General features: G+C 45.6%; 1 protein-coding gene across 31 annotated transcripts in view; it reads right to left on the minus strand.

Annotated features, from left to right (window-relative positions):
• The window catches only part of NRXN3 (neurexin 3), a 1,033,016-nt gene that overhangs the window by 363,794 nt on the left and 649,738 nt on the right, over nt 1-19,484 (minus strand). Inside the window, exon 1 of one of the 31 annotated variants that reach the window (XM_021287507.2) lies at nt 10,075-11,357. The exons of 25 other annotated variants lie outside the window; for them this stretch is intronic. In XM_021287507.2, coding sequence (XP_021143182.1) covers nt 10,075-10,318 — 244 coding nt within the window. In that variant the 5' untranslated portion in view covers nt 10,319-11,357. Of the gene's footprint in view, nt 1-10,074; nt 11,358-19,484 lie in introns of those variants that run through there. 5 more of the 31 variants (XM_021287509.2, XM_021287505.2, XM_005502371.4 and 2 more) reach the window with 5 other exon arrangements.

Genomic DNA, 19,484 nt, shown 5'->3' on the forward strand with positions numbered 1-19,484 from the left:
CTGAAACAAAATAAGCTTATATATATACTACTGGCACTCATCTGAGCAGAATTTGCTACCCTGATCTTCGGTTACAAGACATATTATTATTTTCCTAAGCCAATACACATCAATTCTGGAGGACAGCCACCCCCACCACCTTACTCTGTTCCAGGCTACTGTAAACCTGGCGTGCTCCTAGTATCTAGAGTCAGAAAAGCAAGTCACCAGGTAAGGGGATCCTTGTTGGGCACGGACATTTTTTTCTCAAGATTCTCCATGAAAAAGAAAAAAAAAAAAAAAAAAGAGTTTGAAAAGAAGACAGCAAGAATTCTTTGCTCTATTTTTCCTCCTCAAGCCTGTATAAGGTGCTGAATACATTTCTCAAGGAAAATTAATTTCTTTGCTTTTTCCTTGCCTCTAATGAACTGCCTCTGAATGCATGAGGGCACAGGAAGGAGAACAGACTTGTGGTGAGATAATAAAAAGTGAAAAGGCATTCAAAGCCATCAGTATCTTGCAAACCTACACTGACGGAAATATGCTGGACTGCAGACAGGGAAGCAAGATCAGGGAAACTTGGAATAGCTTCAGCATCCATTACTTAACCGGAAAGAAAAGACGGTATTGGAGGAGCAAGGAATCCTCCTGCAATCCTACAGAGAGTTTACGGAAGCAGATGACCAGATGTAGATGACATAAACTTAAGATTTCTCTAGGTCCTGCCCAGGCCACCAGCATTGCTAAACACTGCACTGAGTGGACATCAGTGAATGACAAACTGTTCTGTGAAAACCCAAGGACATCACCACTATCAGTAGCACAATCAGAATGTGAGAAGAGCTAAAATGGACTACCATTAGACAGTAAATCAAGGAAAACAAAGGAAAGAGAAAAATGTCAGGGTTTTGCCTACTGTTTTGTCTTTCAACTCACCAGATACTAAAAGACCCACAGTGCTTGTAGGTCTGAAAATGTGTCTATATAACTACAAGCTCCAATAGTCCTTGAAGTTAAAAAGCCTTAGATAATCACCACAACTCAGGGAAGCTGTAAAAGATAAAGTACAAGAAACTCAGAAGCCTTAATCCAATAAACGCAGGGATTCCTGAGTGTTCAACCAGACAATGAGAATCTTTCCACAGCAGACAGCTCAGTGGAGACCTCAGTAGAACCAAATTTCTATGTATAGTCCAGGCAGCGTAGTAACTGAATCAAAATTAGCCAGGCCTTTTTAAAAATTTCCTATTGTTTTCTTTGAGAACAGTTGCATTTCTTCAACAATTTCAGGTCAGTTCTTGTTTTAGTCAAACATGTTCACTTGCCCTGCAGAAGGTGGGCAGATCTCAAACCATCTTGTGACATTTGCTAGCACATGTACATGCTTAAGAAGTCAGTTTTCCTGCTTGACAAAATGAGTAGTGCTGAATGTTTTCAATTTCAATAAAACACTGCTAGACGTGGCTTCTCTAAGGCCATGTTTATGTATGCTCTGTAGATGAGAAAAGAAGAAACACCGTTAATGACCAGTATGCTCGATACACAGTTGTCTACTGTGTCTTCTCTCCATTAACCACCCCATAACTGCCTTCCCAATGCTATTTGGGAAATGTCCGTATTCTACTGCTTTGCAGCCTTCACCAGCAGTGGAGGACATTTGTGCACTGAAACGTGGTAGCTGAAACAGCAAACCTGCAGAACCAGTTAAATAGAAACATTTGCAGAGAGCATTCCTGTAACATCTCCACTGGCTGGGGTCATTAAGCAAACCAGCAGGAGCAGAAGGCTGGTGTAACAGGAAGTCATGAAAACCCTTGCTGGGCAGCGCAGCAGATGAGGAGGGAAACAAAGGGTTCACCAGCCTTGTCCAGATCATCAGCTGATGTCACCCAGCATGACGTCAAAGATTAAACTGTTAGAAAAAAAAACAAACAAACTTCACCTCCTCTCTTCTTCCAATAATTTGATCCCCCTAATGTAGACATACTGAATTTGTTCTAAATTCAAAACCATGTCCCAAGGCTAACATGGAGATGGATTTACTCTGTTGTTATTAAATGGAGCCTGGCCTCAACAGGCGAATCAGCCTGATGGTACTCTCTTCCTGAGCCCTCTACAAAACAAAGTTTTCCCCGATTCTTTACCATGTGGTATTCACAGAATAAGCAAAGGGTATGTTTTCAGAAACATCTTGCATCTTTCTGATTTATTCACCTTGTCCCTTGAGCTTTTGCAGACACAAGGCCCTCTATAGACAGTGAAATATATCCCACTCTCTTCACAGAAACACAGAATGTTAGGGATTGGAAGGGACCTCGAAAGATCATCTAATCCAATCCCCCTGCCAGAGCAGGAACATCCATATGAGGTTACACAGGAATGTGTCCAGGCGGGTTTTGAATGTCTCCAGAGAAGGAGACTCCACAACCCCCCTGGGCAGCCTGTTCCAGTGCTTTGCCACCCTCACTGTGAGGAGGTTTCTTCTCAAATTTAAATGGAACCTCCTGTGTTCCAGTTTATATCCATTGCCCCTTGTCCTATCACTGCCTGTCACCGAGAAGAGCCTGGCTCCATCCTTGTGACACTCACCCTTTATATATTTATAAACATTAATGAGGTCACTCCTCAGTCTCCTCTTCTCCAAGCTAAAGAGACCCAGCTCCCTCAGCCTTTCCTCATAAGGGAGATGCTCCACTCCCTTAATCATCTTTGTGGCTCTGCACTGGACTCTCTCCAGCAGTTCCCTGTCCTTCTTGAACTGAGGAGCCCAGAACTGGACACAATATTTCAGGTGTGGTCTCACCAGGGCAGAGTAGAGGGGAAGGAGAACCTCTCTTGGCCTACTAACCACACCCCTTCTCTTGTTCTCTTTCATCAAGAATGCAAAGAGATAAAAGGCCCAAAACTAAGAGGTGATAAAGTAAAACTTAGTACTGGATCAATTTAGTAATGTCCTTTATCAGCATGCTCTTCATGCTCAGCAACCACTATAACTCATACCAACTTCATTTTCATTTTAATATACCATACAGTAAAGCAGCATAAATATACATCCCCAGATCTAAAGCGTATAATCTGTAAACTACAGGAACAGGCAGATCATTTCCATTAGTTTCTTATGTAGCAAAAAACACAATTTACACTCAAAGCATATAATTATATTCAAATTCTAAAAGACAGTGTCAGAAATACTTTAAATTCATAGTTTGGGGAAAGGTCACTCAGGGGTATAAGTAGTTATGTTTTAATGTGCAAAAACAACACACACACACACAGAGCACAGAAGTAATTTGTAAGAGCGGTAAATTGCAGGCCTTCACTCCAGCAGTTGCCAGGAATCCAGCACAGCCAGCACTCTGGCCAAAAGGTTCTTCAGAAACACCAGTGCTGGCATCTGGCATTAGAGACTGTCCAGGCTTTAAAGCCATGTGGGAGAACGCTACTGCATCTATGTCCAGAATCTGAGGGTGTCCTCCTTGTCCTTCACAGAGAGATGGAAGCAGGCTGCTCTTTTAAGTTGCTCCAACATCTAACTCCCAAGAGGATTACGGAGATTTCATACACTTCTGTGACTCCCTGTCATGTATCTCAAAGCACACAAGTACACCAGGACTGCTCGCCTTACCTAGGAGATAAGCGGTTTTCTCTTCACAGGTGAAGAAAACAAGTCAGAAAGAAAGGTAATCTTTCACCATGGCCATACAACAAATCAGAATCACTGGCTAACAGTGTCGTCTTGAGTGCAGAGGTTACACAGAAGACATGAAAAACACCTTTTTCTCTCTAGTGCAACTCACCTTTCATAGTTGTCAAAGCCCACCAGAACAAGAGAAATGAAAAACCAAAGAAATGTCTGCAAACCAACACAGGACTCTCATCCTGGGCAGCTACACAGAGAGCCAGTCTTCTCAGGGCACAGCACATGGAAACGGAGAAATAGAAAAATGTTCATCCTGTGTACTTCCCAGACTAAACTTGTGTTCATAGAATCATACAACAATTTGGGTTGGAAGGGACCCTCAAAGATCATATAGTCCAACGCCACTGCAATGAGCAGGGACATCTTCAACTATATCAGGTTTCTCAGAGCCCCATCCAGCCTGGCCTTGAATGCCTCCAGGGATGGGGCATCTACCACTTCTCTGGGCAACATGGGCCAGCACTTCACCAACCTCATTGCAAAAAAATTTCTTCCTCACATCTAGCCTAGTGTTCCTTACATGTAGAAGTTTCAGTTCTTTACTCGTTTAATTGCTGCATGGCAAACCACAGAACTTCCCCATCACCAGCTGGAGACCATCCTAGTTTTAATCAGTATTCCCACCTTAGATGACCTGGGTACTTTTCCTTGCTTATAATGAGAGCTGTCTGAGAAATTTGGAACTTCCAACAGCAGAGTGACTATTGTAACATTGTTCAAGCATGTATTTTCATGCCACGGTAAAAGAACAAAAACAAAACAAAACAAAAAACAAACAAACAAAAACAAAACAAACAAAAAAAAACACAAGGAAAACTGGCCAGCAGCTTTAAGAAAAATTTCTTCTATTTTTCAAATGTAGAAATATTATAAAAAGTATCATCCTCATTCTGCAGCAGCATTCTGACTGCATATCTTCTGTCACATAACCCAATATTCTTTACAACTTCAATGCCTATACAAAGCATACAGCAGGATCCTTCATCTGTCTTTGAAATGCAGTCACCTCTGCAGCAGAATGTGGCAGTTGCTTGACAAGTCAGGGCTATATTACGCAAAAGCAGAAATGATAAAAAGTAGAAGAAACCTCTCTCCGGTCTAAATTGCTAAGGAAATACAAGGAGGAAGAAAGCCCTGATCTAATTCTGACTCAGGACTAGAATTCCCACTTTTGCAAAATGTGCTATGAGATACTGAGCAAGCACAAAGTAGCTATCAGAATAAGCTTTTTTTAAACACATGTTAAGAGACTGTACCTTCAGCAGCACAGGAGCACAGGTCTGAGCGATGTTTCAAAGAGCACAGAGGTATATACTAAATCAGAATAACAGGGTTTAACAATAACATTAGGTTTCTCATGTTCCAGATCATGTAAGATCACTGGAATCTCCCAGGATCAAGCACCAGGTGAACAGATTTAAGCTTCAGTTTTGCAGATCAACAGAAGCTATTCCAAGTTGGGTACAATTAATAGAATGAGAAGTCAAAGCACCTGATCAGAAACTGTTTCATATAAAAGTATGCACAGAATAAGTCAAATAGTAACCTGTTGTGAACAGTCTTTGTATATACCAGAATTTCCCTGTGTTCAACTACCGAACACTGCTTTCTTGGAAGAGCTACAGAGACTCAGCATGGGGGCCAGGGGGGGTGCACAGAGCATGGGGGTGGCTGTGGTGGACAAAGCTCAGCTGTGATAATTTCAACAAGGCTACAAGGGTCTACTGGGTTTGGCTGCTTAGATTTCTGGGTAGCCAACTTGAGACAATTTAAGCAGATTTCGCCTTTCTTTAAAAATATTAGTCATTGTTAATATCTCTGAGGAAGTGAATGTAAACATTCAGGCATACAGAATCACTAGTCTTTTTCAAAAAAAGTAGGCTTCATCACTGATAGAAGACTAGAGGCAAGCCACAGAACGTAGTCAGACTTCTAGCTTTTCACTTTTGCAGAACTTAACTGCAACCCTAATTTCATCTCTGAATGAAGTTAATTTTACTGGATCACTGACTGCTCTTTGTAGAATTATTTTTTTTCCCTTTTGTTAAAGCTACCAACCTTTGCTCAAAGTAATCTTCTGATGATGGAGGAACAGGGAAGGTCCTGTTCTGTACTGGGGAATCAGCTGTGCCAAGGACTAGGGATTAGTCTTCTACTCTATAGAAAAGGCAGGATCGCAGGAACAAAGACACCCAAGATGAGAAACAGGAGACACTGTAGGAGCAGCAAGGAACAGGACTTATGTATTACAAAGAGGATACACTGTCACAGCTGTGTGTGCCAAGCTTTGACACTGTTTTGCAGAATACCTGCCTATTTTTTATGGCCTGTCTAAGCATTTGTTCCCATTTGCTAATTTTAAAAAACATATAAGAGATAGAAATGCTTCATATAAATGACGGAACTTGTAAGAGTTGACTAAGGCCTGAGTTACACCTGAAAGATCTGGTGGCTGCCCGCTGTCAGTCCTTATGACGAAGCCCTTACTTTTTGCTGTGATTTGTGCAACAGTCTGAGCAACCCTAGTCCCTGTGAAGTGAAAACCAAACGAGACACCCCCCCACGGCCACCACTGCTCCCAGAGCTGCCCCTGCACAGCAATACTCTGAAGGCTGGGGAAATCTGCAGGAGGCATCACACGCACCCCTACTCCCCATGCATTAACGAGTGACAAAGAAAAACAGCTGGAGGAGAAAAGGAGAAGCCAAATTAATTAATTCATCACTAAGACAAAACATGCACAAATCGCTTCATTTTATCTGTCAACCAGAGGCATGCATTATTCATCAGCTGAGGCAAAGAGGACATGGAAAGAGGGGCTGTGAAGCCACTGCTGCAGGCTCTGGTAAAGCAGCTGACCCAGCAAGGTGCTAAATAGCTAAGTAGAGGCAGGAGGATACAGCACATGTAGACTTTCAATAAACACAGCTCCAACTTTGTTCCACCATTGGATTTTCTTCCTCTCTCTGTCCCACAAGCCCTTAGTGAAACAGAGAGGAATCAGGGCTTTCCATTCCTATCACTCAGAGAGAAAGATTCTGCCAGTCTAGGAAGGTTCTGACATGGAAAAATGATTTCTTCTGACTTGCTGAAGTCCCCTGCTTGGCCAGACTCCCTCCCCTGCTGACAAAGAGGTAAACCTGTTACAAAGGCTTTCTCCTTGAGAAGATGCACTGTGCCAAGTTCTACATTTGCAGGTTGCAGCTCAACTACCGGAAAGCACCAGCTTGGTGATTTCAGAATTAACTCTCGTAACACCAGCACGGTAACGACTGCCAGTTCTGGGCCTGCTCCCTTTCAAGTTAAGCTGCAAGAAGGTTTTTCCACTGATTTTAAAGGAACGCTAAACACAGACTCCAAACAAGTGTTCACTGCTTGTGAGACATTTACTTTTCCTCTGTGCTATATGCTAATCTTCAAACAGATTTAAATTCACTGGGATGTAGAAGAAGAAGGGAAAATATGGTTAAATAAAAGACTGGGTTCCAGGGGTCAGTACTGTGGAACTGGGAGGCAACACAGCAGGGTGACCAGGATCCTGACCTGATTCCTTCTGAAACCAGCATGCACGTAGTCACCAAGTAGGGCAGGAGTCAGAATGAATTTATTTCCCTCTAGCAAAACAAACAAACAAACAAACAAACCCCCAAACAAACAAAAAAATCAAAATCCCAGGAAACACAGGGAGTGCAGGGCCTCCCTGGAATCTGACTCCTCAACACTGTCACAGATCCAAATTTCAATGGTCTCTGTAGCGCAACAATGGAAGAAAACACAAAAATAAAACATGTGCCTGTTTACAAGACCAGCTGTCTTTGTGGTTTCTTTTTTTTCTCTCTCCCCCATCCCTTCACTCATGGACAAAGTGTGTTTCCATGCCAGCTTTGCTACATGGCATGATCAGGAAAGGGGAAAAAAAAAAATCACAGGCTGGGTTATGTACCATCCTGAACTCCCTGAGCTCTCCATTTCCCTTGATTCCTTACTGCAACAAGGACACAGAAAAAAAGTGCCTGTCTCTTACTAAAGTTGATAACAAGCTTTTGCTCAGAGCTCTTAAATGAGGCTTTGCTGGGCTTTCACAGCAAATGGAAAAGTCATCAAGGAGAAAAGAACTATCATTTCTTGACCAGAAAACAGACTATGGGCTCTCCCACAGACTACACCTGCCTTTTACATCAAGGCTAGCCACTATCACATTTTGTGACATCCGTCTCTCCTGTCCTCACAAGGGACCTATGAACCAGACTTTCCTATTCTGTTCTATCACAGGAGTGCTCAGCTACAGAAGGATATCTGTGTGGGACCAGAAAAAGAAGAAGAACTGATGTCAGAATGGAGAGAGAGGATCACTTGGAAGGAGAAGGGAAAGAAGAGGAGAGCCCTAGGACGGTTGGTTGAAATGCCGCATGACATGGCTGCAGTAGGCACTCAGAGGGGTGTGCTGGCAGGGCTGTGTAAGAGTTACAGATATTGAAACCTGAAGTGTCACAGATAAGCACTCGGATGACCAGCAGAGCAATCTGAAGAGTTCAAATGGCACAGCGATGAATGGACTTTCAATTAAGGCTGTAGGTACACTGGCAGAATTGTAGAAGGAGCTCAGTGCTGCAGGTCTGAGCAGAGGCGCATTGGAGAGGGAATGGGCTCAGGAACAAAGCCAGGAGACAGATGCTGCGGGTCACCACTGAGCACCAGCAGAGCAGGGCTGCGCTAGCAGTTGATGCTTTAGCAGAGCTGCTGGAGGGCACAGGAAGAGGGTGGCTTGGAGCACTCCGGGGCAGGTTGCTGGTGCTCTGGCAGTGCGGGAGGGGGTAGCCCAGGAAGCTGCAGAACAGCACCATGCTGCAGAGGCAAGGACTTGGGACCGAAATGGCGCTGGGCGAAATGGGTTGAGCTGGAGGTGCACGGTCAGTGGCAGCATCCTGTCAGCCTATCAGTCACTCGCTTCTACCCCAAAGTTCACACTCACCCCAAAAAGCAAGAGAAACATGTTCAGGCCCCTCACAGGAAGGGAACCAGTACCTTGCCAGACATCAAGCCTATCTGTTAGGCACCACCTATGTAAAACTCAGTTATGGGTTATTAATCATTAGCAGTAGGAGCCCTGTTATTTGCAGCAATACTCAAGGCCATGTGAGACAATCTCTATTGTGCTAAATTAAGAGAGGGATACGAGGGATCAGCTAGTCCCTGCCCCAAAGGGTTTCCAACAGGAATAGCTAAAAGAAAAACAAGCTGGGAGGGGAAGAAAAACAGAGCTAGGTACAACAGCAGACACTTTAGTTGCCTTTCCAATATATCACTACCTTTGCCTAAAAGGTGACAGAGCAGAGCTGCTGAGAGATTCACGTGCTGGCCAGACCTGACCCTGACCTGGAACTGTGTGGGGACAGGGCCAGGCCCTGGCTTGGCTGCCTTTCCCAGCTGATGTGGCAGAAGGACAGGACAGGCAAGAAGGGAAAGGGGAGAAGTAGGAGAGCCCGATGTCAGCCAGGCCTTGGCCAATTCCAGTCAGGGTGGGCAGACTCAGGAGATCTGGGTAAGAGGCAGTGCTGGTCCAGCTGCTGAGCATTGCTCAGCATTTCAGTGACAGGTGGGTCCCCCCCCCAACCTTGGCATCTCTTAAACCCCCTCTTCCCCTTCTCCCTTGCTTCCAGAGTGGAAACCCACTCCCTGTACTTTCCTGCCCCTGGGTTTCCCAGGAAGCCACTGCCAGGCACCAAGCATGGAGCTGGGAGCAGCGGTAGGGAGAGCTCGCCCTTTTCTTTCTACAGCCCAAGCCAGCCGACAACTCCACCACGGAAGGCTGCGAGCGAGTGCGCAGAGCAGGGGAGAAGTGGCGGCAGGCAACCCCCCGAGTCCCTGGCCTGCCCTCCCGCAGCGGGGCACCCAGGTCTTCCTGGATGGCCGGCTGGGAAGATGCGCTGCTGCAAGGGCCGCGCCAGCCGCTACGACTCGGCTAGAGCCGGGAGCCGCGGAGCCAGTGATCCCCTTTCGGAGGAGCCTAAATCGCAGCGGGATGGGAGCGGGTGTCTCTCCGCCTGCCCCGAGGTGTTCGGCGCTGCTGCCCGGCACGGAGCGGCCCGAGCCCGCCCCGGCCTCGCCAGCCCCCACCTTCTGTCCTGCTGGACCACGCCGGCCGGGGAAGTTGGCTCTGGAAGAGGCCCGGCCTCAGCCCTCAGCTGGGGGCGGGTGGGAGGGGAAGGGGGGAGAGGGAGAAGGAAGGACACAAGGGAAGAAAGGAGGATTAATGGGGAAGGGAGCTAACGGCAGAAATATGTGGGACTGTAAAGACCCCCCTCCCCCGGAGCCACGGCCATAGTCCCTGTTTCCCCTTTGCTGCTCCAGCTGCTCTGCAAAAAGATTAGAAAGAAACAAGAGTGGGAACCCACCGTGTCCTCCTCGGAGGGAGACAGGGGAGCGGTAGATAGAGATAGGCACAGAGTGGTGCTTGCTGCCGTGGAAGTGATGCTCATACTGAGCCTGAGATACAGACGAGGAAGAGGAGGCAGAAGAAGCCACGTTAGAGGAACTCCACACAGAGCTGACGATACATCCCCAAAAGAGGGAGCACATCCACAGGGTCCAGGCGCGGCGGCGTCCCGGGCAAATGCTGGGGTCTATTCTCAGGTGCATGGTCAAGGCACAGGACACCTACAGACGGGCAGTCTGAATTCCAGCCAGGGAGAGTGGATAAGGTTCATGATGCCAGGGGACCCATGCTAGCAGAAAGAGTCGCTTCCGAGGCTCTAGGGCGTGCGTGTGTGCTCAAAAGGCAAAGAGACAGTATGTGTCTGTGCGAAAGAGCGAGTGCCAGGAGGGAAGGGGAGGGAAGGGGAAGGTTAATAACCACACACAGAAGAATAAGACGCGCCGTTTCCCAGGGCTGGACCTACTGTGCCAGGAACCCCGCGGCCGCACGGAGCCTCCGGGAGAACGCAGGAAAGCCGCACATGTCAGCGCGAGGGTCCTGGAGCTTGCACTTCTCAGGTTCCTCCAGGATCACGGGGTCCTTGAGGACTTTTCCCTGCCTGCGATCCCCGTCTCTCACTTTGCTGAGAGGGACTACTAAAAACGAAAAAGAAGAAATAAACCAGAGACCCCAGGTAAATTTTTGATTATTTTTATCCCAATTCCAGGGGGTTTCTGTTGCTTCTCCACTAGCAAGTGTTGCAATGCAGAACGCCTAGGCACACGCACACGCGCGCACACACGCACACAGGGATCTGGATTGTTATCCTTCTTCCACCGGATCCAGGCGACTGAGGGCTCAAGCCGATTCAGCCTGCGCAGCCGGGGAGGGCAATGCCAGGTCTTCCCAGGCAGGCAAGCACGGAGGAGAGAGCGGAGGGCCGGGCGGCGCGGGTCCGGCGGAGCGGTGGGGCGCGGATGGAGCGGAGCCGGGGGCGGGATGCTGGCGGCCGGCGCGCCAAGTGCAGGGAACTCCGCGGCGCAGGTGAAGCGCAGCCGGGGCGGCCGGGGAAGCGGCTCCACGAATGGGCGAGCCGTATGCAAATATTCCGGCCCTGGCGAGCCAATGAGGGCGGCGGCAGCTCTCCGCAGAGGGACTGGCTGGCTCCGGGGGGAGGCGGGGTCTGAGGGCGGCACCGCCCCCGCCATTCATGCGCCGGTGCCTTACACACGCGTCCGTCGCCCCCGGCCGGGCCCGGTGCAGCCGCTCGGGGCGAGGAGGGGCCGGGCTGGTGCTGTCACCAGTGGGAAGCGCCCCGGACCCCCAAAACTGTTCGCACAGAAGTTCCCGGCACTGACCCGGCGGAGGGGAGAGCCTCGCACGGCACCGAGAAACCATCGCCGGGCATCTGCCCCGCCCAGGAGCGCCCGCTGCCCGCCCCGAGCAGCCCTTGGGGAAACGCGTCCCGCCGGTCGGTGCGGAGACGAGACACGCCCGCTTCCTACGGGCACCTCCTCTCCTGCCGCGGTCCCGCTCTGCCGTGCCGGGGCGGCCTCCTCGGGCACGGAGGCGGGGGAGCCGCGGGGATAAGAGCCCAGTGGGACGCGTGCGGCTGGGAGCGGGGTGCGCAACCGGTAGCCGTCCTCCTGCGGTGCCACAGGGACGGGCTCATTTGGCACCGTTCCCCCGCGCCGGCCTCTCCTAGCTCTCATCCTGCGGCCGCACTGCACGGGAGCGAAGTGAGAACCAGGAAGGACCGCGCTCGCTAAAACTCCGTACTGCTTTTTGCCTTTTTTTTTTTTTTTTTTTTTTTTTAAATGGTCCTGCAACAATAGGCTGAGTCCAAATCGGTATTATTTGCACTTAATCCTCAGAGACTGAGGACCGTACCCAGATGTTACAGCCCATAAATTAATAAATAAACGTAGCAGCATTATCTAGTAATTTATTGCCTACCAATTTGCATGGCAAAAATCCCCAGCCACACTGGGCAAGCCAGTCTCCAACGATGAAGTGACTTATGCAAGATCACTCAGGGAGTAATTAAGGACCTTTGGAAAAGGAGCCAGCGCCAGGCCTTGCCTTGCCTTGCACTGCCTCCCTCTCCTTCATTTATTAATTCAAACCAGAATAAATTGTTTATGACTAAGTTTCCTAGTTTTCCCCTCCGGATCTGTGTTTGTAGGTGTGCACACACACGCCTCAGAAACCTGCTTCGCATACTTCGTACATATTTCCATAAAGCAAAGATGCAATGTTTTCAGCCACTGATCTCAATTAGGTACAGCACAAGAGTTAACTTGTAATGATCAGCCCAAGTTGCACACCTAAAACATCTATCTGAGCCTTATATGCTTGTAATTTATATTCTAGTAACTTATAGTTTAAGTGATCTAAATCAGGGGCTAAAGCAGTCAGAAACGCTTCAGTGTTTTGCTGGGTTTAATCAATGATTTGTGGATTGTAAAGATGGAAAGCAAGAATACTACTTTCAAATTTATCCAACATCTGCCACCCAAGAATCTCAGGGTGCTTTAAAATCTTTTATTAATGCAGCCATTTAACAGCTTTACTTTGCCTTTCTATAGATAAGGAAACAGAGGCTCAGAGGTGTTGAGCCAGTGAGTAACTGACAGTCACGAGAACTGAGCAGAACAGACACCAGGATTGTCCAACCTAACCAGTATGTGGTGTTAGAATAAACTTGTCTGATTTGATGGCCATTTGTTAGCCTTAAAGTGTGAATATCAACCTTCCTCATAAGGGGTGCATGGCTTCAGGCAGGGGTGAGTAACCTGCAGGGAGGTGCCTGCTGGCTGGCAGGTTTGCAGTGTCATGCTCAGGGCACAGAGCAAGTTCTCTCTGTGCAAGACAACTGTTCCTGGGTCTGAGTTTTGTTGAGGAAACTGGAGTTGCTGTGATATATGTGGCAGGATACCCAGAAGGATCCTGTCTTTGAGAGGAAGCCTCCCTACACTCTTAACTGTCTTGGGAGAGGAGTGAAAATATAACCTTGCATATCACTCTTGAAAGTCTGCTGACCCATGAGGATACTGCTGGTATCCACCTTGAATTCCTCACAGCAGAAGTCCTGACTTTCACCCACGTCCACAGACAAAGTACTCTGAAATATTTTTTGTGTAGTTAAACTGTAGAGAGTTTGATTTAGGGAAAGGCGGAAGGATGTGTATTAAAGACAAAGCACTGAATAGTTTATTTGTAAAATACAAGAAATCTGTTCTGAATAAATTTCAGACCTAAGTAGCTATCAAGAATGCAACAAAAATCTGCCTCCCATCATTGTACTTTCTTTTTCTCTGACCACAGCATCACAAAAAGGACAGAATATATCACACATTACCAGATCAATCACTTAAAATGGGACTCCAGATATAAACATCAAGGACTCAGTGCTGCTTCTCCAGAATGGAATGGTGGAAATCTCATTCATTGATATGGAAAATATATGTGTTTTATGAAGTGCAATTCCAGACAGAAGAGCAGGAGAACTGCACAGGTACACCCCTTGCCACTTTCCTGCAACTGTTTGCCATGTTGCTAAAAGAGAAAAAAACAGAAGAGGGACCTTCTTAGTTGACAAAACAATGGGAACATCCTTGGGGTCTTAATTCCCCTTTAACAGCCTGACAGATGACATCCTCTTCTCTGTATCTGAGCCCCTGTTCATGCCAGGCACCTCTTGGGCTGCTGTGGGAGGCAGAGTCCCTGCAATGGGCAGCAAATTACCAAGTGACAGAGAAAATCACCAATCCTTTCCTCAGCTCATGCTGTCACCAACCTCTTCCCCACACACAGAGGTACCAGCTTAGATGCAGGGGATATACAAAGGACATAAGCATCACTTGACACTGCCCTGGCCATAGACACAAAATGCCTCATAGTCCCCAAACATGAGAAACAGAGTTGCTGTGTTGCCCCTGTGCTGAGGAGTTGTCCTAAGTTCTGCCTCCCAACCTTCCTTTGCTGCAAACCATTGGGTAAAAACAGCCTTGGGCAAAAAAGGATGAAGGCCAAGAGAGTCAATCTATATGAGTACAACACAAAAATAAAAATAAATTTTAAAAAAAGAAAAAAAACAAACGGCGAAGCTGGTTATAAATACATCATAGAGTTCTGGTGACACCATAAAGTACTAGAACTTCACTCTACCTTGCTTTATTAGGTGTCGGTGGATGTATTTACTGCCCTGTAATTCACAGGTGACTCATTTATTTAGCAGCAACACTGCAGGAAGAGGACAAATCTCAAAACCAGTTTCCCCTCTTGGGTCGCAAGGGGAAGTTTGTAGTCAGAAGCGGAGTTTCAACAACATTATTCCAACCAGATTTACTTCAAAAGAGGAATTGTTATTTTCCTGTTAGCTTAGTTCATCTGAGTAAACATACAGTCTTTCTAAATGCTCTTGCACCTTCAGAACTGAAATGGGTGCCTTAAATGATAATGGTTCCCATCATAAGTTGCTCCCTACAGACATGAGAAAAATAGTACTATTTCTTACATAGCTGTTTCTTTTACTACAAGAGCAGAGGGTGACCATATTCTGCAGAAATGAGAAATAATAAAGCAATTGTTTCTGAGTTTTAGAATCCCAGAAAGAGAGCCAATTGGCTTCAAGCCCAGGAAAAGTTTCTACTCTCCCTTATTTGTGTCAACAAGTACAACTCTCTATATTTCCTATTAAATCTTAGCTGTTAATTACTTTGCTGCACTCAGAACTGAAAAAGTCAGCTCTTCTCTAAAATCAGAGATCTCTAAAACTGGATCCAAAGGGGAATCTCCATTAGCTTTTAGCAATGCAGGGTGGCTGCCAGAGAGATGACAGCTCTGGCTCCAAGCAGTAGAGGCTGATGAGGTACAGTATTAGCCAGTGTATTGCTATATAATAAGGTTAAGACATTGCTATATAATAAGGTTAAGCTAGAATACCCTGTCACTGAAAAGCTTTTTCCAGATTGAACTGTTTCTCTCAAGGTTCAGAACAGTTCCATTTTTTTAAAAAAAACCATACTTTACCAAGAACAAGAGGAAGGTTCTGCTTATGATCTTAAAATAGAGGCTAAAATAAAATAAAATAAGTGAGAGGGTATTGCATGCTGTAGAGAGTGTAGGACTAACATATAGACACCTTTGTCTTTAGCAAGTTACTTCAAATACTGCTAAGGACAGTAGTGACCAAAATGCTGGTAGTTCCTCAGCACTGCCGGCAGAATTAACTGCTCTGAGACTAGTTCCTGGTGCCCCACTGTCCTTGTCATCGCTGCCCCTCTGCAGGCAGCCTCCAGACACGGGTCAGACCCAGCAGCACCAAAGAATTATCCGTATCCACTCATCCAGAGGGAAAGGGAAGGGTTGCTCCAGGACAGGGCTGAAGACCACACAGAGCTGCTGCTATGCAGTACTTTTTCTGTGTATAACCAACTCACTACTGTCTCTGTAGCTCCCAGTTCTATTCCACACCTTTGAAAAACAAAAGAGCAATCTATTCTCAGCGGTCCTGTGCTCTCCTTTAGCATCTACTAAGTCCAGTTACCTACAAAAGTTGAGGCACCAGTGACATAGGGCAGGTCTAATTCTCTTTTCAGCTCAGCTCCAAGGGACCAGTGTTTGCTACAAGCAACTAATACAGGAGCTTTGGAGTCTAGTTTTGTTCTTATTTATGTCAGGACAAGTAAATTCAACAGAGACAGTGGACTGACATCAGTGAAGGGAGATTGGACCCTTGATGTTCATTTGTGAGAAGAGAAATGCAACCTGATGACAACCAGTTAGCCTGGGCTAGCAGTAACTTAGCCAAAAGCAACAGTAACCACTGGGAGCTTTGACAGAAGATGAGGGACATAAATTCAGTTCTGTGAAGTATCTAATTTAAGGGCCAGAAATCTTGCAAAGGTCAAACTTTTATTTTCTGAAATTTCACACCTACAGTCCTATGCTGGTAGAAAAAAAAGCAAGAACAAGAAGAGGCGGCGAGGCACAAGTACAGCAATATATTTCATTTTGATAAGCATTAATCAATTGTATTTGGGAAAGAGGCAATTTCAGAATTTGCTAATACAAACTGACAATAACGTGTCAGAACTGGTCCTGCTTACTAGGTAATATATACAGGACAATCCAGTGTGCTCAGCACTACGTAAACTAACAGAAGCAGAGTCCTGTTCCTGGAGAGCTTAAAGACTTGCTGGAAAGGTATGAGCCAACATGCTGGACCAGCTTTATGAGCAAACAGTACCTTTTTGGCTCAAATCTGCTAGTCTGTGAACCTAAGAGAAAGGAAGGGCTTAGATACTGGCAAGAATGGCTTCACACAGCAGCAACTAGTGCAACTTCTTTCAGCCCTGGGCCTGTAAGTCTCCCATCTTCACTGAATGTGCCACAGAGATACACCCAGCTACCTGCACAGGACACTGGCGAGCATCCTCTCTCCTAAAGCTGCCTCACAAATTAGGACAAGATCCTTCTCACACTCTAGACCCTCTACTAGATCAATAATTATGAACGTGCTTTGCGTTAAATGAAGGATGCCTAAGTTTGGTTTACTTCAACAATCGTGAGGAGCTCCTGCTATTCAAGTACCCATTATCTCCATTTTTGTCTCACAAATACTTTGATCCCTGCCTCTGGGTCACTTTATTGTAGTTGGCTAAAGAGGCCCTAGTCTGCCTGTCTACTGTGTGCTGAGACTCTCATCTAACAAGAGAAAACCGATTCTGTGGGGCTGAAGAGCTCTTTCCTCCAGGAAGGCTGGAACTGCCTTTGTACCTCTTACACTCATCAGAAGCTGGAGTCAATGGCAGCTGCTCAAATCTTGTCAGGCAGAGAAACAAAACCTGCTTCTACTTCTTGTATCATTTAAGACAATGTGACTTTTTATCAAAGGTTTGCTCAGAAAGTTTACAGAAACCAGAAGACTGGGCAAGTTTGAAGAAATCAGGGCTGTCCACTGCTCGATCTTAAATAGTTATTCAATCACCAATGAAGGAGCCCAATGGTTTAATTTTCTGATGTGTCTGTCGCAGAATTCACACTTCATTGCTTCTACTACCTATGTTTCGCTAAGGATAGCAGAATAAAATGGTAGGGACCTGTAGTATGTGCTGAGAACTGGTTTCCATCATTCATAACAGCCCCATCTTATAGGGAGATTACTTTCTAACCAGCTCTGTGATTAGCCTGATTTTATGTTGAGCCAAATTGACCTCTAACATAGCTCATAGCAACTGATACTATGGATGCAAGTTGCTACTATGTTTATGGAAACGAAAATATATGTAGCTTGCTCTCCCTGTGGTTGCAATCAGTATTGTCAAGTCTAAGGTGAACAGCCTGTTCCCAGCCTTGGTGTGAGCCTTGCCTAGGATAACATGCTGCTGCAACCCCTTGCCTTTAGTGACTCTCACAGCAGCAAGAGGTTAGACACATCAGCAAATCACAGAGTAGGACGTGTGACCTACTGTCATCTTGGCTGTATCTATTCTGTAGAACTATATTTAGATGTCCGAGGTCTGCTAGTCCAGCACCTTACAAGCTAATGCTAAATATTAGCACTGCAGAACTAACACTTATGCCATGAATTCTTAGTGTGGAAGAAAAGCGGTGGGAAATTATTTAAGAGCTCTGAGTTCTAGAACTTAAATAGTACCTGAAAGTCTGAAATAGAAAGAGACAGGGAATGGATAGAGTTAAAATATCTGCCGCAGTAAATAGAGAACTATTTTAATTTTTACCTGTAAAAGCAAAAAGGAGACTTTTATTTTCCTTTTGCACTCAAAGAAATCTTGTATGACACAGAAAGAAAAAGCTGGAAAAACTGTTGCTTTGGCTTCTTTAAACTGGTTTCTGTGCTAATGAAAAGAGAGCTCTCTAATAGACGCTGTACACAGGCTCCCCTCTGCTTTGCTTTTCTCTTCCACCTATCATCTTGCCGGGCTTTTGCCTGTAATCACCTGTTCATCTCGCAGCAATAACTGCCAGGTGACTGGTGCTTGCTGTAGTCTCCAAAATGCCAAAAAAAGAATTAAAAGAAAAGCAAAGAAAGATGTAGGGGGGAAATCTTTCAATGACACAAGTGTCTCACCACCAGCCAGACAAAAAGTTAAATGTCTCCTGTGGCCAAAGCTGCTCATGGGGAAGATGCTGGTAGGTGCAATTTCCTAGGACACATACCTTGTCAGTGTGCAGAAGATGAAGAGAAAAAGAAGGTCAGAGCAAAGCTAAAAAAAATTGAAAGGACAAATGAAGACACTGTGGGGAACAATTCTTCTGCTTTTAACCCCGAAAGAGCCCATGTTGCATGGTCTGTGGCAAACCAACTTACTGACTAAGGCATCATGAACAATAAGTCCATTGGATGGCCTCCTCACCCAGTGGAAACAGCCATTTTTTTGTGGTGCCTGTTCAGTTCAGTTGCTCTCAACCACAGCAGAAATGAATTTTTTCCCTCCAAGTAACAGGTCTCATAGTAGACAAGACAGCCAGGAACTCCAAGGCGGGATAAATTTTACCTACAACATTCTTGGTGATGTTGTCTAATTTGCAATTATGAAAAATGAGTGCCTCTGGAAGTAATATATACCAGTGCTCAACTTTATCAACAGAATTTATATTTTTCTCAATTTTTTTTCACAAATCTGCTGGAGTAAAAAAGTGGCTTGTGACACCTATAAATTACAAATGCATTAGTAAGGATATAATTAATATTACCTTTCCTTGTGCCCAGATAGAAATGTACTAAAATATTGTAACTAATAACAGTATGATAGTATATACAAGCATTTCACTAGGTATGTGAGCAACACGTCCACCAATTGGGCAAACAAGAAGTGGTTAGTTGCTCATAGGAGGCATCCAAGTGTCCTGCTGAATACACAAGCAGAATGTCTGGGAAAAAATAACAAAAGAAGCAGTGCTGTTAGCAGCTGAAGATCCCACTTTTGGGAGAGTGAAAGTAGCATTAAAACATCAGGTATGAAAAGGGAAATGTGATACAGAAGATGACAAGCCAGCATCACTTCCAACTTCTTTCATCCTTCTCACCTCTTCTCCTGCAGCTAAGATCAGCAAGGACAGTAGCTGTCGGTGCTAACTACAGAGAATCAGCTCTATGGTACTACATAGTCACAGTTAATTTAGGGGATAAACATTAAAGACTAACAGTTTTGTATATAAAGTAATAATTAATGATAATGATTGAGAATTAACCATTGGCATAAAGTGTGTTGCTAATTAATGAGTTCAGTAGAGCTTTATTTTAAAGTTTAAAACTGGCCTGATTTATCAGTTTTCTAAACATTCCCTTCCTAGCAGGCTGCAATTCCCTAACACACCTATATATACACACACATTTTCAGTTGCAGTATTGTCATCTGT

Source organism: Columba livia, chromosome 5 (assembly GCF_036013475.1).
Source record: "Columba livia isolate bColLiv1 breed racing homer chromosome 5, bColLiv1.pat.W.v2, whole genome shotgun sequence".
Lineage (NCBI taxonomy): Eukaryota > Metazoa > Chordata > Aves > Columbiformes > Columbidae > Columba > Columba livia.